Source organism: Megalobrama amblycephala, linkage group LG24 (assembly GCF_018812025.1).
Source record: "Megalobrama amblycephala isolate DHTTF-2021 linkage group LG24, ASM1881202v1, whole genome shotgun sequence".
Lineage (NCBI taxonomy): Eukaryota > Metazoa > Chordata > Actinopteri > Cypriniformes > Xenocyprididae > Megalobrama > Megalobrama amblycephala.
In genome coordinates this window covers 6,925,014-6,950,389 of record NC_063067.1, presented here as the reverse complement: position 1 = coordinate 6,950,389, position 25,376 = coordinate 6,925,014, and the positions used below count along the sequence as shown (strand labels likewise).

Here is a 25,376-nt window from a genome sequence, read left to right as displayed (position 1 = left end):
TTTGTCAAACATTTGTTGTAAAGTGAACCAGTCAGCAGGCAAAAACTTCAACACGAAACGTGTAAAGACATATTACAACACAGCTGGTCAAAATTCAAAATAGCTTTTATTCTAAATTTTGTTTTATACTTAAGGTTTAGTATAAAAAAAGTTAAGTGCACCACATTTTTCACTGGAGATCATTTTGTCATGTAGCAAACTAGGAAGGACCTCTGTTCCTTGATGCTGCAGTATGCATCCATTATAACCCATCACAATCATTTTATATTATATATATAGAAAAAAAAAAAAAAATCAAAAGGGTTCCCTGAACTGTAGTGCCCACAAAGACGTATACCATCCGTGACTGTAATGGTATTGAGGCTCAAGATAAGCAGTGTATCCGCTACATTGCATACACAAACACAAGGTGGCACATGCCATGAGAAAATGCTGCGCTAAGATTGAAACAGATATTGAGTTCTGAAGGCTTTGCCCTCATGTTTTTTGCCTTATGTTATTTTCATAGCAAATTAAAACTAAATGAAATGGGATTCGAATAAGGAATACCATAAAAGTCAGGTCAGAAGTTTTAAACTAAAATAAAAACCTACATAAGAAATCACAGAAAATTATATAAATGGTGCTAAGGCAATGCCAGCATACTTGGCATGTTTTTTTTTTTAAAGTTATGAGAAATGTTTTTTTTTTTTTTTTTTTTCATTATTTTCAGAGAGAAAATCTACCTAAATGTTTTTTTTTTTTGGTTTTTTTTAAAATTAAGATTAAAGGCAAAACCTTTAGAACTGTAGTGTCGGATACCCAGTGATGCACCAACATGTAAAGCCTAAAAATGAGCTCATTTGCCAGGCTCGCATTAAAATTCCCTCTTTTTTTTTCTTTTTTTTCTAAATCAATCAGAAAATATATATGGTAATGACAAAAAATAATGGGATACCAGTGAATGTATGGAGAATAAACTCAAGTGAGCGTAAGCATTTCACCTCAGTGTTATCAAGCAAAATAAGCAGCATTTTAGATTACAGTCCGATATAATACAGGTAACTGCTACAAAACTTATAAGTTGTAGTGTCAAACAGAAAGGGCAAATGAAGGTTTAGCAATTAAATAGTGATCAAACGATTAATTGCATCCAAAATAAAAGTTTGTTTACATAATATGTGTGTGTACTGTGTATATTTATTACGTATATATAAATACACACACATGCATGTATATATTTAACAAAAATATATTTATATATAAAATACTTATATGTATATATAGTATAAATTATATATAAATACATATATATTTTTTAAATATATACATGTATGAGTGTATATTTATATATACGTAATAAATATACACAGTACTCACACATATTATGTAAACAAACTTATTTTGGATGCGATTAATCGTTTGAAAGCACTACAATTAAATTATAAGAGCAAAAAGTGGTGGAGACAACTGCTGGTGTAGGTTTTCCTTTTATGTCGGGTATTTTGTGAAACATTTTTAAACCACGTTACAGATGTGAGAGGAAAACTGTAATCCCTTGTGAAACATTTACAAATCAACACCACAATTTCTCAGCCGAACATAAGCCGTTTTTATATGCTACTACGCATTACCGCGCTGCTTTGAAAAATCATCAATGCAGCAACAAGTATAACTGACGCTTTTTTTTTTTGTATTTAAAAGCATGTGTACAAAAGAAATCGGCAAAAACATTTCAGAATTGGTTGACAGTGCACATAAATTAATCTTGTAGTACTTCTAAAAATGTTTAACAATGATAACTCTTTATTAAGAACAAAATGACTGAAAAGTGCATGCAGAAACATTAAGATGCAACTAGGAAACATTTTTTTCAACACAACCCCCTATAAAATGCAGTCACAGCAGTGGTGTGCTCTGCTTGGTGCGTGACACTCCCAAAGCAATCACCATCATCTAAATATGATATGTTTACTTATTTCAGTATGAATCTGAGTGCAGATGTACTTTGACAGAAGACTTACAAAAAGCAAAAAGCTTTAGTGCATTCTAGTCCAGATCTTTGGTACAAGCAGCTCCCCACAAACAAACAAAATGCTTGATGTGCCAAACAATTTAAAATACTGAAAATAAATCGTCTCTTGATTAAGCCCTGACCTTTGTAAACAACTTTACCTATGTGGAAAATGCTAAAGAAGTTTGTGAAGTTGCACATAGAGCTGGAACACACATAACACACGCTAAACGGCTATATGTACAGCTCTGGGTATCCGACATAGGAGGGAAAATATTGAAAAAACAAAATCCAACTTTTGTTTATCTTGTTCGCTCTCTTTTACTGCATTTAGGTTCATTCATATGTAAATTCCTTTGCTTTTAAATAATGGTGCAGTTTTTGGCACCTGATAATATTTATATACGCTTGCCCAAAGGTACAATACGCCACCGTCGTTTGAATTTGTAAACACATCTTTCACTTTGACTTTGAGAGCGCTTACTTCTGCATTTTACGTATCTGACAAGACCTTAATAATGATAGGAATGAAAGGCTTAGTTAAGCATACTATTCAAAGAGAATGTTTCAAGTGCATAGCTACTTTACACAGATGATCAAACTGGCTCGGCAGTTCTCTTGGCATGATCTCCGGCTCAAGAAGACAACCAAAAACTAGAAAAATGTACTGTAAAATGAAGTTGTACGAGGTACGCCAGTGGCAATAAAGGTAAAAATGACCTGGTTTTCACCTTAAAAGTCATCTTAGCCAACCAATAATTATGATACGTGACATATAAGATCACTAGAAGTTCAAACCTACAAATATCATGCACTTTTGAAAGCGGTTTTAACTGTGAATACGCAGTGACTGCGTTATTACACAATTATATCAACAGTGGAGTATTGTACCTTGAGTAAGGGGCTCTAAAATATTACATTCCATTAGATTAAATCAGTATTGTGGCTTAGCCAAGCAGCCCCAAGGGAGGCAGGCGTGGGAGAACAGGTAAAGGGAACCAGGGAGAGGGAAAGGAGGGCTTCGGTCCAGGCCCAGGGTGATGCTAACTGTTACCAGATGGTGTAACCGCCGCTGGAGCCGCCCATGAAAAAGTTGCCCTTGCGTTGTGTCATCACAACATTTGCACCTTGCATGGCAGCCATCTGAGCCGCGTTAGGGAGGTGTCCAGGTGGTGGAGGCTTAAATATAGAGAAAAGTATGTTAATTAAATACATAAACAGATTTTCAGCCACAAGAATATAAGTTGTAACTTGTGGGATCTAAGAACAGACTGAACCTACAGGGAATTTCAAATCGACTTCTTTGAACTAATTGATTCTTGAGTACTGGGACAAAACAGGCTACAGAAATGCAAAAAAGTTTTTGAACCAAAGGATTTAAAAAAAAAAAAATAATGTGTAAACATGTTTGGCACAACCACCACCTTTTATTTTCTCAAAAAAAAAACCTAATGACTAATATTTTTATCACTTTTTGGTTATCAATATTACAGGTTGATAGCTGACATTGTGGCAAAAAATAATAATAATAATAATAATAATAATAATAATTTAAAAACATTTTAAGAACAAAATGAGGGAAATAATCTAAAAATACCAATTAAAATACCAAATACCATAATTTCATTAAAGTTTGGGTGATGGTGCTAACATATCACGATGTCATGGTTAATATAAATGCAATTACCTTAAATAACTAATAAAAATATATTCACATAATAATATAAGCAAAATTATCTAAAAATTTTTACAGATAAATAATGTATTTTTTTTTAAATAAACCTCTTATTTCTCTGATTAAATTCAAAGTGTGAATGATGAAATTTTCAAAACTATTATCAGGTAAAACTGTAGGTCATGTTTTGTCCCACGTCTCAAGAAATCGAAAGGACCTGTGACTGAAATGGTCATAAAAGTCTAATCTGATGTCCTGATCCTCCAACATAAACTGAATTTGCCTAAATGGGCACTTCACCACTGGCAATATGGGCTTTCAATAAAACTTAGCTTTGTTTTAAACTTTTTATTTTTTTAATCTGTGCTACCTGACTAGAGAAAACAGAGAAAAAAGGCTGTTGTCTTCCCTTTTGCCAAATAGTTAGGAAAACTACAACACCCATAATGCACTGGGCATGTTGCACTCCCACCAGTCTGCTATGTTTTGTGCTTACCAGAGTCAAATATCGCCTCGCTTTAGTAGGAAATACTTCTTAGCAAACTTGTATTGTTCCCGGGTGCAAGATTTCAAAGAGTAAACATTTAGCGGGAGTAAGTTATTTCCAGTGAAGGATCCAGCACATTGTAGGCAGTGGCTAAATGCTGCAAAAAATTGAAAATACGGAGAGAACGCTGCTACGGAAAATCTGAAAAACCTCCATGTTTTTAGTCAACATCCAACAACTGGATGACCACGAGAATAGTGTTTTAGGCCAAATGAAGGGGAAAACTGAAAGAAACTGCCATTCTGTCAGTTCCGCCCAACCTCTTGAAACAAAACACCGTCTCGTACAGGCAAGAAAGTTGTTGCCATTGTTTAAAGAGTAGACATAGTATGATACAATTTTCAGTGATAAACATACCCTTACAATAACTGTTCTGTTTATAACCCTCTGTCAATCCGACTGTCTGTGGATGGGGATACAAAAATGCACAAGTATAATCTGTAGTTTTCACGAAAGCCCTGGAGCTGCCAAAACTATTGCTGACAAAAGACTGAACTTTTGCTGACAAATAAACATGAATTTCTCGGCCCAGCTAACAAGGAGAACGAGTAAACATTGTTCATTTACATACATTACAGACATTGTAACAATACAAACAATACTAACAACACAAAGCGGGTTGAAAATTGTCGAAGATACACTTTAATATAAATGCATATTACTTCCTGGCTGATAAAATACAACAGGTTTACTGTGAATACTCACAGGAATGGAAGCACTGGTGCCAGGCCCGAAGCGAGCTCCAGCATCAAATCCGCCCTCCATCATGACGGTAGAGCCAGGAGGGTACACGGGCCCCATCTGATAATAAGCCATTGGGACACTGGGGGCCATGGCTCCCATTGGCACAGTCTGAGCATGCATGGGCATGTACATCTGAGTACCAGGGTATGCTGAGGTCATTTGGGGCATCTGTCCATGGGCTGGGGGAGGAGCCATATACCTGGGCTGATAAACCTGCGAGAGGGAAACATTTCAAAAAAGGTAAACAATGCAAAAACCATAAACAGTTATTTTAATGATTTTTGTAAGGGATGACAGAATTTATAAAAGATATTTCTAATGTTCAGTACTCGAAGCCAATTTAAAATGCAGACAAAAATCTGATTGTATAGTCCATAAATATGTTATGATTAATAAAATTGACCATTGGTATCTTTTATTATTATTATATCACTTTTGCTGCAGTTTTATTAAAAAAGGGGTTTTATTAAGAACAACTCATAACAAAATCACTAAAATTAACGGCCCTTTATTGCTTCATTTCTGGTTGTCAATGTTTTCATTGTTCATCAGCTGGAAAAAAAGTTGTGAAAGTGATTCCAACGATGTTGTTTCTTTTTAGTGGTGGAATGGACTCTGCTATTCTTTTACATTTAGAATTATTTTTAAAACTATATCTTTATCATTATAGTTATCATTCTTGGCATGAATGGGTCTTAATTCATTGCTAAAAATTGCCTTTGTTTGTCCGAGTGGTGTCACGTGCATCATAATAGATGGTTCATCAAGCGCAATTTCCAGAAATGATGCATGGTCGTAAAAAAAGGGAAGAATCTTTAGAATGCAGCCTTCTTGAGGAAGGGAACATGCACTCTTGAGTGTTAAACTTGTTTAAAAACATGTTCGATTACATTGCAACATTATTCTAAAGGGTCTTTCCTACTCCTTTTATACTGTAATGAGATGTTGCACATTCACATGACCTGACAGAGTGTAATTAGTACTGGTAACCTCAGAGTATGGAGGAGGGGCATCTGGATATGGAGACACCTGAGGAGGGACTTGCATAGCAGGCGGGTAAACGGGTGCTGTGCTCTGCTGAGGATAAACAGCTTGTTGTGGATAAGAACCTGCATGGACACAAAGCAGAAAAACAGTCAAATTAATATCACAACAGAATTCTATGTTGATTTACTGTAAAGTAGACAGTAATTTTAGGGCTATGCACTAAAGATACAGACCAAAAGATGCCAATCAGAGGGTTTCTTTAAAGTCACCATGAAATCAATCTGTGCATTTTTTATTCATAAGCCCTCATAATCTTTAATCAAAATGACATCTCTGTAACAACATCTCTTCTCTGATGATGCGTTTACTGGTGTGAGGGCTGGACAACCTGTCAATCACATGACATCAAAGCAATACCAAACCACAATGTTCCAACGATCCGATCAATTCCCAATGGAGAAAATCAAGTTCCACACTAATTTTTTTCTTGTTTGAGAAGCTGTTTCACAGAGATATATGTGGGTCAATGACGTGACGGGTCATTTTTTTTGTCCAAAGGCCTTAATAATAATAAAAAACAAAGATATGGCATACGAAGTATGTAAGGGAGTACAACTATATCTCTTTTATTGAATCCAAAAGGTTTTAATTATATTTTGCACCATATAAAAGGTATTTTAATGAATTTTAAAGATTTTGAAGTGTCAAAAGGTCATTCGGTTTAACTGTCCGAAGGCCAATACAGCCATTTCATTGTGATTAAAATATCTAAAAATGTAATAAATGTATATATTTTTTATTCTGGCATGATTTTATAACATATCAACATAGTGCAAAATGGTATTAAAATCATGTGTAGAAGTCGTTTCTTTGTGAGAAAGAATGTCCGGAAAAATTGATGTCATTTGGAGTAACCAATATAAAGGGACCATTTTGGATCAAGTCATGCGGTCGGTATCATGTGACAGGATATGACATCATTCAGACACCTCCAAAAGACCACATGGTCGTGGAGCAAAGTAACTAACTCTCTTTTAATTATTTGAAAAATTCATGTTTTCACTTGCTCATATGCATTTCCCGAAACATCAGGTCATTCGGTGCAACCGCTATAAAACATGGAAAATGTTGTAATATTTTAAAAACTTGTACTAAATATAAAATGTTTTAATGTCCTATTGCTATCTAGCTAGCAAACTAACTAGCTAGATATCAGCCTGTTGGCCTTGTTTGAAAATATCGTAATTCGGTATAACCATAAGTGTCATTGGGTAAAACCGAAATTTTGGTTAAACCGAATGACTTTTTTGGTGACAAATTTTGTCCATATTGTAAAAAAATTACAAAAGCAGTGTTAATTGATTATAAAAACCACATAATCTCGTAATATCTCACATAATCACTTAATAAATCTTCAAAATTAATTATATGTCCATTATTTATTTTTTTTACACTTTTAAAAACCTTATTCATCAATGATCACAGTATGTCACAGTAGGGAAGAAAAGACTATCGCGACTTCGTTTCATGCCGACTTTAAACCAAAATAGATACTCATGAAATGTGGATCAATTATCAATTTTAAATAAATAAATTAGAATTTTTTTAAATAGCCATTAGTTCAAAGTATATAATAAATGTACACAAAATAATATAATATAATATAATATGTGTATCTAAAAATGAAAATGAGAATAGAAAAATAAAAGGCAAATATGCCAGTCCTAACTGACAGCTAAATTACAATATAAAAATTAAGACATTATGCATATCTAAAAATAAAGATGATAACAAAAAAATAAGAGACAAATAGGCCAGTCTTAACTGACAGCTAAATTACAATATAAAAATTAAGACAATATGCATATCTAAAAATGAAAATGAGAATAGAAAAATAAAAGGCAAACAGGCCAGTCCTAACTGACAGCTAAATTACAAAATTAAGACAATATGCATATCTAAAAATGAAAATGATAATAGAAAAATAAGAGACAAATAGGCCAGTTTTAACTGACAGCTAAATTACAATATAAAAAAAGGCAAACTGTTCTTAATACCACAGTATATTTATGAAGCACATGTAAATGAGATTAATTAAATGATTAAACGGAGGTTGTGAGCGTCTCGATCTCTTAATGAGGTCACCTTTCCAATCACGTCATCGCGCTGTAGCAGCCAAGCTAGTTACCCTTTATCTGTTTTCATTTCAAAACATCACCCAGTCCGCTGAAATCAGACATCGCAGCGTTAAATATTACAGTTTCCGTCATGAGGTAGTCGATGACAGATGTTTTTGGCGCATAATCCGTAAGAGTTCAGTATGTAAAGTCGTTTGTTATGTAAGTCAGTTATGAAGGCTAACTCCATTGGTAGTTGCTAGGAAGCGGCTAAGCAAAATAGCAGAAGAGCGGAGGTGATCGCGTATTTACCTTTGTTGTTCATTGTTCTTCACTGTAGATAAAATATTCTAGGGGACGATAATTTCAACAGACCGAATTCTGCGTTTATTAGACAATAAATATAAGGTTTACTCAAAGTTCCTCGTCTTTTTTACTCGTTACTTCCTTGTTTTCGTCGGGCTTTCCTTTGAGTATATTTGTGTTGGGCGGAGCTACGTCATGCACGCGTCATTTTTTGGACGCCACTCCCTGTTAAAGAGAAATACATGACTCACATTTTGTCGAAAATGAAAGTGTTTGTAAGGCCCCCTTTATACTATAAAAATAAATGTAATACTAAGTTATTATACATTACAAATTATATAATATAATTTTGGTTGTATAGCCTATGTAGGGCAGTTATCACAAAGGGAAGTTGTCACGAGGGCGATATCTCAGTAATTATAGGTGTTTGAGAGTCAAAAGTCCAGTTAAACAAATGTGTAGCTCTCTAGCAGTGGTTTTATGTTGTTTTCAAGTTCAAAAGGCTCTTAAATTAAAATATATTTTGTAATAGCTATTGGGTAAACAAGTCAACATAATAAAACTACACTAGCATATCAGACGAGAGTCAACACTATAATGAAGATAGATTTTAAAGGGCTAGTTCACCCAAAAATGAAAATAATGACATGTATTACTCACCCTCATGTCGTTCTACACCCGTAAGGCTCAGTGAGGCCTCCATTGAGAGCAAAGCCATTCAAACTCTCAAGGTCCATAAAGGTACTAAAAACACATTTGAAACAGTTCATGATTTCAGTGGTCCTATCTTAATATTATAAAGCAACAAGAATACATTTTGTGCACCAAAACCCCCCCACCAAAATAACGACTTTTCAACAATATCTATATGGGCCGATTTCAAAACACTGCTTCATGATGCTTCTGAGCTTTATGAATCTTTTGTGTCGAATAAGTGATTCGGATCTCCTAACAAATGGTTAAACTGCTGAAATCACATGACACTGGCGCTCCGATTCACTGATTCGATTCGTAAAGCTCTGAAGCAGTGTTTTGAAATCGGCCCATATAGATATTGTTGAAAAGTCTTTATTTTTGTTTTGTCTTGTCGCTTTATATAATATTAAGATAGAACCATTGAACTCACATGAACTGTTTAAAATTGGATCTTGAGAGTTTGAATGGCTTTGCTCTCAATAGAGGCCTCACTGAGCCATCAGATTTGATCAAAAATATCTTAATTTGTGTTCCGAAGATGAATGAAGGTCTTACGGGTCTTACGGCTTTAACTGAAAGGTTGGACTATGATTTTATTAATAAATGTTAAGCAATGGCAGTTTTTGTTTTTCATTTACAATTTTCTAAAAAGCCTACAATACATTCTTAAAAATAAATGTTCTTTATAAAAATTTATGGCTCCATGAAGTAGCCAACCTTTCCATTCCACAAAAGGTTCTTTAGATTATTAAGAACTGATCTGGAAGATTCTTTGGGAAACCACAAATGGTTCTTCTATGGCATTACTGTGAAAACACCCTTTTTGGAACATTTTTAAAAAGTTTAGGGTGTTTAATGGCAGGTTTAATTTTATTATCTTACTCCATATAGTGTGACAACATGCCCTGTTATTTCTGAAGTGTCTTTTTCTTCTCTCACTGCTTGAATATTCATCATCATTATTAATATTGGATGTGATTTTATTTTTGCATAGTTTCCCATTTACAATCCCAGTAACATCGTCAACAGGTAATATGAATTCCTGTCTACCCAACGATTCTGCACCTTGATGAACCCAATATTGCATAAATGGGCCCTGGGAAGTATGCCAAGCAGAGCAGAGGTTTCATTAAGCTCTTTTAATTTAATTGCAATATTCAACCCAATATATTACATATTAGACTTTGAATAGGAATGGTGATCCAAATTTTGTTTTGCACCTGCTGATTAAATTAAATGTCATCAATGCATTTTTATGGGTGGGTCCACACCCCTATAAAGATGCATTTATTGGACAGGGCTTTGTCAAGGAAACTAAAATGATCACTTTCGATAGCCTTTTAATTGCAATGTATAAATCTTTTTTATCAGATGTATATATAAAATGAAAGTGCTCTTAGTTGGGGCTTGTATTATGTGAATAATTACAGATTCGTCTGTATTCAGCAATCCCAGTTCCCCTTTGAGCTCCATGGCAATATGCTGCTAATGCATGCAAATGAAAGTGTTTGCCAGCTGGCTTGGCAACAGAGGAAAGACACAGAGTGTGTGCAGAGACACGGTGTCTCTTTCATAAGCTTGTTCATTAAATATAAAAAAAAGGAATATGCCTTGTAAATCGAATATAAAAATCAGTAGTATTCGATTTATTTTTTTTCCATTAAGGAGAAAAGTGCAACATTGTAACTTGAATGCATCTGGTTTGCATACAGTTTTCTCACAGATTCATATAAACAATGCAAAAGATGCACTTGCTTACATAATGCTCTATTGCATGATCACCCTTGGGGAATAATTGAAGATTAAACATCTTGGGTTGTAGCCAATCTTTTTTTCTTTAGTTATTTCTTTATTCACTTGTGTTGTAGTATTCCTCAATCGAAAGTCACTTTGGATAAAAGCATCTGCTAAAGGAATACATTTACACTCTAGAAAATGCTAGGTTAAAAAATAACCCAAGTTGGGTTAAATATGGACAAACCCAGCAGTTGGGTTAAATGTTTGCCCAAACTGCTAGGTAGTTTTATTTACCTCAACTATTGATTAAAAATTACTTTATTGCTTGCTTAATATGAACCCAAAATAGGTTGGAAATTGTCATTTATTAATATTTTAATACATATTAATTAAATAATAAACATTTATTAAATTGCTTATTAATTAATGTTCACCTTTTGATTATTACTGTTGCCTCTAGTAATTATGTGTCTGATTTTTAATTTCCAACCTATTTTAGGTTCATTTTAAGGCAGACATTAAGTAATTTTTAATGAATAGTTGAGTTAAATAAAACTACGCAGCAGGTTGGGCAAACATTTAACCAGCTGCTGGGTTTGTCCATATTTAACCCAACTTGGGTTGTTTTTAACCCAGAATTTTTTTTAGAGTATATGGAAAAGCCATGAGCAAGTTTTAATAATTGTAAATAACAATTTAATTGTCTTTGTTCTGGTAATACTTTACATGGAATCATATAAAATATATCTATATGATTTCCTTTAAAGCGTTAAAAAATGTTAAAAACTGCACAGAGGTAGAATGACATGAATATCAATATTTTATATGCACATCATTTTTGGTAAACTTATATAATAATGTGGAACTAAGATGCATGAAAAATATTATTATTGTCATTGTTTTTTTATAAATAATAATAATAATAATAATACTTTATAATATTAAATGTACCTTATATTAGTATTACTAATTTTACTATTAGTATATGACCTCACAGACCAATATTATAATTTGAGTTTGAATATGCAATGAACAATTGTCTGTTTTGTTCTGTTCATTCATATTTTAGCCTATATGGAATCATTTAGCCTAATAAAATATGCCTATATGATTTCCATTAAAGCTTTAAATAAAACTTTAAAACCACACAGAGGTAGAATGACACGAATATATTAATATAAGCATGATTATTATTGTCATTATTATTATTATAATAAACAATAATAATTAATAATATTAAATTGATCTCATATTAGTATTAGTAATTTACTATTAGTATATGACCTCACAAACCAATATTATAATTTGAGTTTGAATATGCAATGAACAATTGTCTGTTTTGTTCTGTTCATTCATATTTTAGCCTATATGGAATCATTAAGCCTAATAAAATATGCCTATATGATTTCCATTAAAGCTTTAAATAAAACTCTAAAATCACACAGAGGTAGAATGACAAGAATATATTAATATAAGCATGATTATTTTTGTCATTATTATTATAATAAACAATAATAATTAATCATATTAAATTGATCCCGTTGTTAGTAGAAATAATATTATTAGTAGCAATTTTACCATCAGAACATAACCTCACACTAGCAATATTATCGGTTTGAATCGTGCAGTGAACTGCAGCAACACGGTGTACTGTCCCTTTAAGACGGCCATCGCTCCCGTTCTGTCGAGCCAGCGCCATTTTTTCAATGCAAGACTTGGCCTGCATAAATTATGTTCATGACGTAGTGCAAAAGAGCAAATTTGTGTTAATTTTTAGGCACTTTTCTGCAGATAAGGGGTTACCTTGGCTATTAAGGTGCACTTGCTTCACCGGCACGACAGTTAACGGAAAGACGTCATTAAATATTTAGTTGAAAAGAGAAGCAGCGCTTTCCCGAGCCTCCTTATCAATGCAAATAGCTCTTTTGTGTGCATTCGTAGCGCGCGTCGGAAGCTGTGAGATGAATTTTTAATTATGCATATTTAAAAGAAACTGTGGCAAAGCTCGCCGAAGGAGGAGAAATAAAGAAAATATCCCACCTTTCAGCGGGTAAGTCGTGAATATGATCACAGCTTGCATGTATTTTCGCACAACGCTATACCAACTCGAGGAAGCGAAATGAGTTTTTGGTTAATATGCAATGGTCTTAATTAGCATAATTTATATATTTATGATAAAGAGAAAGGAAATACATCAAATGCCGTCCCGAGTCATGGCATATTGGCATGTGAGGAGTGTGGTCAATAGATTAAGTGTGTGTCCCGTGGGGAGAGTTTTATTATTGCATTGTCAATGTGTTTGGGAGAGCTGCATTAGTGCCTCACAGGCCTGCTTGATGTGTAACGTAAATGCGCAAGGCTTACATAATGCTCTATTGTTTTTAGGGTAATTTACATGCGCATAATGATAATGCAAGACATATATCTTACAATGCGCTTGCACGATGATGGCATTGCAACATGTTCAGTCGATTTTTTTCAATGGAAATAATGTAGCAAATATTTATAAACTGTTTACATTCTACTATGAGGTACCTGGGCTCTAATATTTAAAGTTGACAACCTTGAGAGAGGGCGTCATAGACGTGACGTTACACACTTGACTACGTCAGGATTATCTGGTCAATGCCTTACAAAGTTTTACCATAGTAATCATAGTTCCCGCCAAAATAGTTGCTATATACTTATTGTTATTACTGTAAAATCTTCACATTATTAGACACAAGCTATGGTATTATAGCAGAAGCTTTACAATTGTGAATTTTTATTAAGGGTGTGCTGCTAGTCACCATCATATTTTAAACAAAATATAAATAACCTATGTATTCATATTGCAATAACCTAGTAGGTTTGAGACACCTTAAAGTAATTGACGCTATTGTAATGTTTTATATTTATAGTAGGGATACTTTATTGTAAATTATTTGTTAGATTTAGTTGCTCAGCATCTTTGAATATCTGAATCAACATGATTCTTCCATAGTGTAAAGTATTTCTGATTGAAATGAGATATGTCAGATTTAGTTGTACTGTCACATATTTTGTACCGTTTAATATTTAAAATCATAATTTTTCTTCCACAATGTGAAGTATTTCTGCTTGAAATGTGATATTTGTCAGATTTAGTTGTACCAAGTCACATGTTTTTGTTCCTTTTATAATGTAAATATTTTTATTCTTCAATGTGAAGTATTTCTGATTGAAATTGTGTGTTCAGTGATTATAAAATTTAAGACAGATCTTAAAGGGTTAGTTCACACAAAAATGAAAATTCTGTCATTTATTACTCACCCTCATGTCGTTCGACACCCATAAGACCTTCATTCATGATGGCTCAGCATTGCCAGCACGATAATTAACACTTTATTCAACAATATCTAGTGATGGGTTTTCAAAACATTGCTTCATTAATCTTCTAAGCTTTACAGATCTTTTGTTTTGAATCAGTGGTTCGGAGCATGTATCAAACTGCCAAAGTCACGCCCCCCCAGTGGTGAACCATTGAAATTTCGAAACACTTATGACTTAAAGGATTAGTTCACCCAAAAATTAAAATTATGTCATTAATGACTCACCCTCATGTTGTTCCAAACCCGTAAGACCTCCGTTCATCTTCAGAACACAGTTTAAGATATTTTAGATTTAGTCTGAGAGCTTTCTGTCCTTCCATTGAAAGTGTATGTACGGTAGACTGTCCATGTCCAGAAAGGTAATAAAAACATCATCAAAATAGTCCATGTGACATCAGTGGGTTAGTTAGAAGTTTTTGAAGCATCGAAAATACATTTTGGTCCAAAAATTACAAAAACTACGACTTTATTCAGTTGTTGTCTATTCAGTTTTTGGAGATTAGGACATCCGCGACATGCACACTTACGCACCATTTTAAAAAATATAGCAATACCAAAATACAAACAATGTAGAATAGCTTGAATACAGCGTGCGTCTCCCTCAGACTGTAAACGAAGCTCGGGCGCACCGGATAACACGTCAGCAGCGTCTTACATCAGCAGCGTCACTGCGGAGTCGTGAACCACACTCCAGAGCAGAAGGGGACAGTAATGCACCAATAAGCTGGATGCCAACCGCCGTAAAACAGGAAAGAAGAAGAAGTGGAGTCGTGAACGCGGATTGACAACAGACGAATACAATACGGAATAGGATACAATGCTGAATAAAGTTGTAGTTTTTGTTATTTTTGGACCAAAATGTATTTTCGATGCTTCAAAATGTCGCGGATGTCCTAATCACCAAAAACAACCACGGCGACGTAAAAGTTCATTACCAACGCCGACAGATGAAAGGATTCAATGGAATCAGTTCAATGGAATCAGTTCAATGGAATCAGTTCAATGGAATCAGTTCAATGGAATCAATTCAATGGAATCAATTCAATGGAAAGGATTCCGGAAGAGAAGACAGTGCTGAATAAAGTCGTAGTTTTTGTTATTTTTGGACCAAAATGTATTTTCGATGCTTCAACAAATTCTAAGTGACTCACTGATGTCACATGGACTACTTTGATGATGTTTTTATTACCTTTCTGGACATGGACAGTATACCGTACATACATTTTCAAAGGAAGGACAGAAAGCTCTCTGACTAAATCTAAAATATCTTAAACTGTGTTCCGAAGATGAACGGAGGTCGTACGGGTTTGGAACGACATGAGGGTGAGTCATTAATGACATAGTTTTCATTTTTGGGTGAACTAACCCTTTAACGAAGCAGCGTTTACTGAAATCTTGTGACTTTGGCAGTTTGATACATGCTCCGAACCACTGATTCCATACAAAAGATTCGTGAAGCTTCATGAAGCAGTGTTTTGACATCATCCATCACTAGATATTGTTGAATAAAGTCATTATTTTGTTTTTTGGCGCACAAAACGTATTCTTGTCGCTTCATAACATTAAGCTTGAACCACTGTAGTCACATAAACTGTTTTAAATATGTCTTTAGTAGCTTTCTGGGCATCTGAAAGTGTTAATTATCTTGCTGGCAATGGAGACCTCACTGAGCCATCGGATTTTATCAAAAATATCTTAATTTTTGTTCTGAAGATGAATGAAGGTCTTACAGGTGCGGAACGGCATGAGGGTGAGTAATTTAATGACAGAATTTTCATTTTTGGGTGAACTAACACTTTAAAATCATAATTATTTTCCTTAATGTGAAGTATTTCTGATTGAAATTGTATGTTTAGTGGTTAAAAAAATGTAGGACAGGTCTTAATTTTATCCAGAAATTCATTAAAATTGGACTCTGATAGGTGGTTGTAGGGGAGGTTTTGATGAAAAGGAAATTTGTCTTATTACATTTTGAAATAACACGATAAATCATTCACAATAAGACCAGGAGTGTGTATTAAGAAAGTAAATGGGGTCAATTGTTATGTCATGGTGACTTTAATCTTTGATAGCAATAGCAACCTTAGTGACTAGTATTTTTTTTGTCTCAGGTGGTACTGCAGAGCTGGTAACATCCCCTTCAATCAATATGCAGAATCATTGATCTCCTCAGAGCTTAGACGTCATCATGGACACCGAGGATCTCCCTGCAAACAATGCGCCCCTTACTGTCAATGAACAGGTATTCATGAGTCAAGTCATAATTCTCATAACTTTCTCAAACCTTACATGAAGTGTTACCAAAACACAGTTGTACCTTAACATTTCATCACATGTTCAGCCTCATGCCCCATGTGTGTGAGTGTTCAGTCTACGTTCACAGCACAAGCAATTCTCTTCTGGTGGTGAGGCATTTGCAGAAAGCATTGCTTATGCTAGTTTTTGGGCAGATGCTCTTGTTTGTTTGCTGTACTCATGTCACTTGTGTCCTTGTTGGGTTGGTTGTTTGTGTCCTAATGTGTGCTTGGCATCTCTGTTCTCTTTAGCCATTCACTCTCTGACTGCAGAAGTGTTTTCTCAGCTTTTAGGTTCCTGCACTTTGAAATTCCCAGCACAAGACGACCAGGTACGCACCCTCTCCTGCCTCTGTACTGCTGAGCTGAGCTTCCCTCTCTGCCCGAGCCCTGCATTTGCTCCTGTGATGTTTCTCTGATCTCGACTGAAACATGATTTGAGAAATGTTCTCAATAAAATGCTTGATCAGACATTAAGCTGAGCAAAAGTCAAATATGCTATTTTATGTTATAATGCACTACCGTTCAAAAGTTTGGAGTCAGTAAGTTTTTTTTTTTTTTTTTTTGAATGTTAATGTTCTGACACACCAAGCTGTTAGTCGGCCGGCACAGTCTTTGCTTCGGCTCTAGTTGGACACCGTCGGAGGTATTTTTGCCGATTGAGCATGTTGAAACGGTGATTGAGAGAGAGAACTATGATTGGCTGTTGAGTTTAGCGAATGAGTCCGTGCACGAGAATAAAAGCGAAAGTGATGAAGTCAAGATGACACAGACAAAAGTCGTTTCTAATAATCTTACCTGAGCATTCCAATGCGCAAATATTTTCAGAACAACATGAGCCGCCTGGAATAAAGAAAGCGATTAGCATGATTGATATTCAAAATGATGCAGCCAATGCAAGGCGACAAAACAGTCAGTTCAGTTTTTTTTTTTTTAATTTCTTTCAGACAAATGGAGAAAAAATGTACTAACCCCAAACTTTTGAACAGTTGTGTATAAGTCAAAGACAGCAGAATTCACTTGGATTTCAAAAGCTCATGTTGACAGTAGTTCACATGGGTTTCATGTTAACATATTAGAACATCCTCTGCTGCTTTCTTTCCTAATTAGCTTTTTTTCAAACTATTGAGCCTCTTGTACAGCTGTTAAATGCATATTAAACGTGCCAAGTAGGGCCGGGTGATACTGCACAAAATCCAAGCACACTGAGTAACAAGAGTTCAGTACATGGAAATGACATACACTGAGTCTCAAACACCATTGTTTCCTCCTTCTTGTGTAAATCTCATTTGTTTAAAAGACCTCCGAAGAACAGGCGAATCTCAACATAACACCGAGTGTTACGTAACAGTCAGGATCATTAATATGTATGACCCCAATATTTGCATATGCCAGCCCATGTTCAAGGCATTAGACAAGGGCAGCCAGTATTAACGTCTGGATCTGTGCACAGCTGAATCATCAGACTAGGTAAGCAAGCAAGGACAATAACGAAAAATGGCAGATGGAGTGATAGTAACTGACATGATCCATGATAACATGATATTTTTAGTGATATTTGTAAATTGTCTTTCTAAATGTTTCGTTAGCATGTTGCTAATGTACTGTTAAATGTGGTTAAAGTTATCATCATTTCTTATTGTATTCACGGAGACAAGAGCCGTCGCTATTTTCATTTTTAAACACTTGCAGTCTGTATAATTCATAAACACAACTTCATTCTTTATAAACCTCTCCAACAGTGTGTAATGTTAGCTTTAGCCAGGGAGCACTGTCAAACTCATTCAGAATCAAATGTAAACATCCAAATAAATACTGTACTTACATGATCCGACGCATGCATGCAGTATGCATGATGAACATCTTGTAAAGATCAATTTGAGGGTTATATTAGCTGTGTGAACTTTGTAAATGCACTGTATTATAGTCGAGAGCTCGGGGGGCAGGAAGCGCGCGATTTAAAGGGGCTGCAGCCTGAATCGGTGCATAGTTAATGATGCCCCAAAATAGGCAGTTAAAAAAAATCTATGGGGTATTTTGAGCTGAAACTTCAGACACATTCAGGGGACACCTTAGACTTATATTACATCTTGTAAAAACTGGTTCTAGGGCACCTTTAAGTGAATAGTATTGTACTGGTCATGTGATCTCAACATGGATTGGGATCATCCTAATGGGCAACCATGTCTGATAAAATGGCTTTTATTATGCTACTGATCTTAAAGGGATAGTTCACCCAAAAATGAACATTATCCCATGATTTACTCACTGTCAAGCTATCCTAGTTGTATATGACTTTCTTCTTTCAGCCGAACACAATCAGATTTTTATCTAAAAATATCCTGGCTCTTCCCAGCTTTATAATGGGATTGAATGGCGTCCGAGTTTTTGAAGTTCCAAAAAGCGCATCCATTTATCATAAACGTAGTCCATATGACTCCAATGGGTTTATAAAGGCCTTCTGAAGAGAAGCAGTGCATTTTTGCAAGAAAAATATCCTTATTTATATCTTTTTTTTTTTTATCACTGGCTTCTGGGAACCTCTGACCCGACGCATGACGTATTGAACACGGAAACGCAGAGGATAGAGCAAAACAAAACACCGGTCACAAATTAGAAGTCTAAAATGAGAAGTTTTAAAGAGAAATGTTGGAGGATTTCGATCTAAGAGAGGAGGAGCTTGAGTTTGTTGCCCAGTCCTATTTGTTTGAATCGCGAGAGGCGTCTACACTCACCTAAGTTGTTATGCATCAGGTCAGAGGTCACTCTCCTGCCTGAACTTAACTCACATACGGCTGTTACCAGAAGCCAGTGATTATAGTTTATAAAGTTTTAAATATGGATATATTTCTAAGAAAAATGCATCGCTTTGCTTCAGAAGGCCTTTATTAACCCCCTGGAGCCGGATAGATTACATTTAATGATGGATGGATGCACTTTTTGGAAAATCAAAAACTCAGGCGCTATTCAATCTAATTACAAAGCTGGGAAGAGCCAGGATATTTTTTAATATAACTCTGATTAAAAGAAGAATACATATACATCTAGGATGGCTTGAGGGTGAGTAAATTATGATTTTTGGGTGAACTATCCCTTTAAGTATGTACATGATTATAAATTATTATTAGAAATTATTTTGCAAAAGTATTTAATTTCTTTAATTAAAAACAAATGGAGGAAAAAGTGCACCTTAATCAACAAATAATAAAATAAAAATGAAAAAAGCACAATAAAATCGCCCTGCTCTAGTTGCAACAGTTTCATGCTCTTTTGCTCAGCAAACCTTATCAGTATTTTAATAAAACGTCTGTGAGATCAGAATACACACACCGTTGTAAACTCATCCATAACAGACCATGGCGCATTTTCATCTTGTCAACACTGCCCCCATTACCCCAGAAAGGAGAGCATTTATAACCCATTAAACCCCTTCCTCCAGGTCATCGTCATGTCAGGTCAGGAGACCATCCGTGTGTTGGAGGTGGAGGTGGATACAGCCTTGTCGTCTTCAGGGGTTGATGAGAAGGTGGAGTCAGGGGGTGAGGAGGGCGCTGGTCAGACCCTGGATGCCGCTGAGGAGGGTCCGTTGGACAGTCCAGTAACCACAAGCGCTACTACACCTGGTGAGGCTGATAAAATTGACTGATATAAATAGCCACACTAGTTTTGGTATCATAGCAACCCAGTATTCAAAGCCAACATCATCAAAGAAGCATTTAAAGTCATAATTGTCATAAATGCATGGTTGGAAAGAGACACCACCATTTGTGATGTTTCCTATGCATGGAAAACATTCTAAAATAATAGGTTTCAGCAATCTGACTCTGTTTTCATGTAGTGTCTGTGGAGGTCTCAGCACCTGCAGTCCAGACTGCGGTCTCCACAGCCCCCATCAGTGTGTCTCCAGCCCAGCCGCAGACCAGCGTACCCATCACTGTCCAGGCCTGTCCACAGGTGAACTCCATTTGCCTTTTTAAAAAGAGGATATTTTTGCCATTTAAAGGATTAGTTCACTCCAGAATTAAAATTTCCTAATAATTTACTCACCCCCATGTCATACAAGATGTTTATGACTTTCTTTCTTCCGTCGAAAAGAAATTAAGGTTTTTGAGGAAAACATTCCAGGATTTTCTCCATATAGTGGACTTCAACAGAGTTCAATGGGTTGAAGGTCCAAATTGCAGTTTCAATGCAGCTTCAAAGGGCTTTACATGATCCCAGCCGAGGAATAAGGGTCTTATCTAGCGAAACACAAAAAAAAAAAAAAATGAATATACTTTTTAAAGGTGCCCAAGAATGCTTTTTCACAAGATGTAATATAAGTCTAAGGTGTCTCCTGAATGTGTCTGTGAAGTTTAAGCTCAAAATACCCCATAGATTTTTTATGTACCCCTATTTTGGGGCATCATTAACTATACACTGATTTTTTCAGTCGCCGCCCCTTTAAATCGCGTGCCCCCTGCCTCACGAGCTCTCGACTATATTACAGCGCATTTACAACGTTCACACAGCTAATATAACCCTCAAATGGATCTTTACAAGATGTTCGTCATGCATGCTGTGTGCATACATCGAATCATGCGAGTAAAGTATTTATTTTGATGTTCACATTTGATTCTCTATGAGTTTGAGGCTGTGCTCTGCGGCTAAAGCTAACATTACACACTGTTGGAGAGATTTATAAAGAATGAAGTTGTGTTTATGAATTATACAGACTGCAAGTGTTTAAAAATGAAAATAGCGACGGCTCTCTTGTCTCCGTGAATACAGTAATAAACGATGGTAACTTTAACCTCATTTAACAGTACATTAGCAACATGCTAACGAAACATTTAGAAAGACAGTTTACAAATATCACTAAAAATATCATGTTATCATGGATCATGTCAGTTATTATTGCTCCATCTGCCATTTTTCGCTGTTGTTCTTGCTTGCTTACCTTGTCTGTGCACAGATCCAGACGTTAATACTGCCTTTCCTTGTCTAATGCTTGAACATGGGCTGGCATATATGCAAATATTGGGGGCGCACATATTAATGATCCCGACTGTTACGTAACAGTCGGTGTTATGTTGAGATCCGCGTGTTTTCCGGAAGTCTTTTAAACAAATGAGATTTACATAAGAAAGAGGAAGCAATGGGGTTTGAAACTCAATGTATGTCTTTTCCATGTACTAAACTCTTGTTATTCAACTATGCCAAGATAAATTCAATTTTTCATTCGAGGGCACCTTTAACCACAAATGCTCGTCTTGCCAATCCAGTGTCTACAAAGCGAATGTGCAAAGACTAAGTCAATTTTTCGCCCTACCGCGGTACTTAAGCCTGACAATTTCTGACATTTTGGCTTTGAGTTTCTCCAGCTCTAAAGGCTCCACCCTCTTCTGGAAAGGGGGCGAGGAGCAGCAGCTCATTTGCATTTAAAGGGACACACACAAAAATGGTGTGTTTTTGCTCACACCCAAATAGGGGCAAATAGGAGATGCTATAGTAAATTATCTTTGGTATTTCAAGCTGACAACTTCAGACACATTCTGGGGACACCAGAGACTTATATTACATCTTGTAAAAAGGGGCATAATAGGTGCAAATGTCAGGAAAGTACCTGTAAATGTCAAAAAGTTTGAAAAACTAAATCTGAATATTTGAATAATTAAATCTGTTTGCCATTACCCTGCCAGGTCCTGACTCAGGATGGTTTGGCCTCTCTGATGACTGGCATGCTTGCCCAGCAGGGTTCTTTGGGTCAGCCCCTGCTCATTCCTTTGAGTATGGCCGGGTCTGTGGGTGGTCAGGGTGGTCTGGCTGTGCTCACCTTACCCACCGCCACTGTCGCCACCATCCCTGGTCTCACGGCAGTCAGCCCTGCCGGAGGACTGCTGAAGCTGCCGTTTGCAGGACTGCAGGGTATGGTGCTTGCACACATATTGCATACTCATCAGGTGCAAAGAATCTTAGAAAAAGTGCATATTTATATTAATTGTATTGGCATGAGATTCAATTTAAAATGCATGGATGAAATGCAGCATATTGTGTTTATATGAAATGGTATTTTTGTCCAGACCAGTCAGCAGTTCAGAATAATGTCTTTTTTTAATAGTAGAAGGTGTTTTACTGAGCATACAAACTCCTTTTGAAATTGTTTTGATGGTTACAACAGCCTGTTATTATTATTTTTTTTTTCCAGCTGCTACTGTGTTGAACTCTGTCCAGACGCAGCTGCAGTCACCTGCGCAGGCGGTCCTGCAGCCCCAGGTGTCTGCTCTGCAGTCCGTACAAGCGGCCCTGCAGCCAACGCAGGCCACGCCAGCCACCACCGCATCTGTTGTGCAGAAGGTGTCAGAGCCTAGTGCCTCTGTCGCAACACTTCAGACTGCAGGCCTGTCCATCAACCCTGCTATTGTGAGTAGGGAACACTTCTGATATGAATGTGTGATTCATGATTTAGGGATTAGTTGTAATCATATACAGTACAGTCCAAAAGTTTGGAACCACTAATATTTATAATGTTTTTAAAAGAAGTTTCGTCTGCTCACCAAGGCTACATTTATTTAATTAAAAATACAGTAAAAAACAGTAATATTGTGAAATATTATTACAATTTAAAATAACTGTTTTCTATTTGAATATATTTCACAAAGTAATTTATTCCTGTGATGGCAAAGCTGAATATTCAGCATCATTACTCCAGTCTTCAGTGTCACATGATCCTTCAGAAATCATTCTAATATGCTGATCTGCTGCTCAAGAAACATTTAATGTGTACAATTGTACAAAATATTTGTGTACAATATTTTTTTTCAGGATTATTTGATGAATAGAAAGTTCAAAAGAACAGTGTTTATCTGAAATCTAATCTTTTGTAACATTATAAATGTCTTTACTGCCACTTTTGATTGATTTAATGCATCCTTGCTGAATAAAAGTATTCATTCCTTTAATTTATTTTCAAAAAAATAAAAATAAAAATTCTTACTGACCCCAAACTTTTGAACGGTAGTGTATAATGCTACAGAAGCTTTGTATTTCAGATAAATGCTGTTCTTTTGAACTTTCTATTCACCAAGGAATCCTGAAAGTACACAACTGTTTTCAACATTGAAAATAATCATAAATGTTTATTGAGCAACAAATCAGCATATTAGAATGATTTCTGAAGGATCATGTGACACTGAAGACTGGAGTAACGATGCTGAAAATTCAGCTTTGCATCACAGGAATAAATTACTTTGTCAAATATATTTAAATAGTACACAGTTATTAGGGCCCAAGCGAAAATTCGCGCAGGGCCCTCTTGTTCTTCTAAGGATTATTAGGGCCCAAGCGAAAATTCGCGCAGGGCCCTCTTGTTCTTCTAAGGATTATTATTAGGGCCCAAGCGAAAATTCGCGCAGGGCCCTCTTGTTCTTCTAAGGATTATTAGGGCCCAAGCGAAAATTCGCGCAGGGCCCTCTTGTTCTTCTAAGGATTATTATTATTTTTTTTTTTTTTTTTTTTTTTTTTTTTTTCCGTCTTCCGGGGCTTTTTGGGGGCCTTAACATGCTCAAAAACTCTTGAAAATTGGCACACACATTGGAATCCGCGGCCATTAGGACGCCGGAGAGGCTGGTACCCGGGCGTGGCAGGGGGGCTCGACAGCGCCCCCTTGAAAAAAGTCTGAAAATTTGGTCCATATATTAAACACGCTTGCACGTATTAGTATGAAACTCAGTACACATATAGACCTCATCGGGCCGAACAACTTTCGTGCTCTAAGTTAAACACCACGCCAACAGGAAGTCAGCTATTAAGGGTTGTTTGAAAAACGCATGCTCTGGAATTTGATATACTCCTCCTAGACGATTAATCCGATCGCCACCAAACTCGGTCAGCATGAAGTCAAGACACTGATGATTAAAAATTGCCAGGGGATTTTTGATATCTCGAACGGTTTGGCCGTGGCGAGGCAACGAATTTATGGCGAGAAAAAGGAAACAGGAAATGTGTTATAACGTCTGCATACATATATTGATCTTTATGAAACTTCACGAGTGTGTTCGTTATAGGAGTCTGATCACATGGATGTGACTATTGTGAGTCAAAGTTATAGCGCCACCAACTGGCAGCAGGAAGTGTATCACTTTTTGAAATGTTTTGAGATCACCCTCTTATTTTTACCTGATTTGCTTCAAACTTCATCAGTGTAATGTCAATACACAGCAGATGTAGACCTATGACAGGATTTTTGATATTTGAAATATTGTTGCCATGGCAACAGGTCAAACTGTAATAATATTCTTGAGTGTTTTTGAGGCTCTTAACATGCTTCAAATTGCATGAAACTCGACACACACATCAATATTGTCAACCAGTAGACATGGACAAAGCCATAGAAATGGGCGTGGTGGAGGGGCTCAGTAGCGCCACCTTTTGACAAAAGTGGGGGGGTTAGTTTTTCCTACAATCACCAAACTCGGTACACATATTGTTCTCATCAAGCCGGACAATTTTCTAATTTACATTCATTAGCTCCGACCAACAGGAAGTCAGCTATTTTGGTTTGAATGTTAATTTTTTGAAAAAACAGGCTATGAATTTTATACTACTGCTCCTACAGGGTTTATCCAATTTACACCAAACTTTTTTTAACTTGTTGCTAACACATTGAAGTTGTTTAATTGCAAACGGATTTTGGATATCTCAAACGGTTTGGCCGTGGCGAGGCAACGAATTTATGGCAAGAAAAGGGAAACAAAGTGTTATAACTTCTGCATACATTAATTGATTTTGATGAAACTTCGGCTTAGTCTTCGTTGTACAAGGCTGATCACATGGATGTGACTATTGTGATTCAAAGTAATAGCGCCACCAACTGGAAGCAGAAAATGTGTCACTTTCAGCATACATTGAGATCACCCTCTTATTTTTACCTGATTTGCTTCAAAATTCAT

At 35.9% G+C, this 25,376-nt stretch overlaps 2 protein-coding genes across 8 annotated transcripts; one reads left to right on the top strand and one right to left on the bottom strand.

Moving 5' to 3' along the window:
- Window positions 1-1,453: 1,453 nt before the first annotated feature.
- On the bottom strand, window positions 1,454-12,930 carry dazap2 (DAZ associated protein 2). 4 transcript variants are annotated; one of them, XM_048177796.1, is made up of 4 exons: window positions 12,843-12,897; window positions 5,950-6,068; window positions 4,921-5,172; window positions 1,454-3,172 (listed from the first exon to the last, which is right to left on the bottom strand). In XM_048177796.1, exons 1-4 carry the CDS (start codon window positions 12,880-12,882, stop codon window positions 3,044-3,046), a joined length of 540 nt encoding a protein of 179 aa, XP_048033753.1. In that variant the 5' UTR covers window positions 12,883-12,897; the 3' UTR covers window positions 1,454-3,043. The 4 variants fall into 4 exon arrangements, with proteins under 4 accessions (XP_048033753.1, XP_048033754.1, XP_048033751.1 ...); XM_048177797.1 differs by lacking the exon at window positions 12,843-12,897 and adding an exon at window positions 8,376-8,564; XM_048177794.1 differs by having other exon boundaries at window positions 3,105-4,618; window positions 12,843-12,930.
- On the top strand, window positions 12,477-22,907 carry LOC125259845 (POU domain, class 6, transcription factor 1-like). Of its 4 annotated transcripts, XM_048177789.1 has the most exons (7): window positions 12,477-12,852; window positions 16,264-16,394; window positions 16,734-16,778; window positions 19,886-20,069; window positions 20,285-20,400; window positions 22,128-22,353; window positions 22,634-22,907. In XM_048177789.1, the coding sequence occupies exons 2-7, from the start codon at window positions 16,341-16,343 to the stop codon at window positions 22,867-22,869; spliced, it is 861 nt and encodes a 286-aa protein (XP_048033746.1). In that variant the 5' UTR covers window positions 12,477-12,852; window positions 16,264-16,340; the 3' UTR covers window positions 22,870-22,907. The 4 variants fall into 4 exon arrangements, with proteins under 4 accessions (XP_048033746.1, XP_048033748.1, XP_048033749.1 ...); XM_048177791.1 differs by lacking the exon at window positions 16,734-16,778; XM_048177792.1 differs by lacking the exon at window positions 12,477-12,852 and having other exon boundaries at window positions 16,263-16,394; window positions 16,699-16,778.
- Window positions 22,908-25,376: the final 2,469 nt, after the last annotated feature.

Excerpts from the sequence above, each read along its gene's own strand:
- dazap2 (XM_048177794.1), bottom strand. The coding sequence starts at position 12,882 with ATGCAAGCTGTGATCATATTCACGACTTACCCGCTGAAAG. Across the intron at positions 6,069-12,842 it reads CACGACTTACCCGCTGAAAG|GTTCTTATCCACAACAAGCT; the intron begins GTGGGATATTTT and ends GTGTCCATGCAG. Across the intron at positions 5,173-5,949 it reads CCCCTCCTCCATACTCTGAG|GTTTATCAGCCCAGGTATAT; the intron begins GTTACCAGTACT and ends TCCCTCTCGCAG.
- LOC125259845 (XM_048177789.1), top strand. The coding sequence starts at position 16,341 with ATGGACACCGAGGATCTCCCTGCAAACAATGCGCCCCTTACTGTCAAT. Across the intron at positions 20,401-22,127 it reads CTGTCCAGGCCTGTCCACAG|GTCCTGACTCAGGATGGTTT; the intron begins GTGAACTCCATT and ends TTACCCTGCCAG. Across the intron at positions 22,354-22,633 it reads GCCGTTTGCAGGACTGCAGG|CTGCTACTGTGTTGAACTCT; the intron begins GTATGGTGCTTG and ends TTTTTTTTCCAG.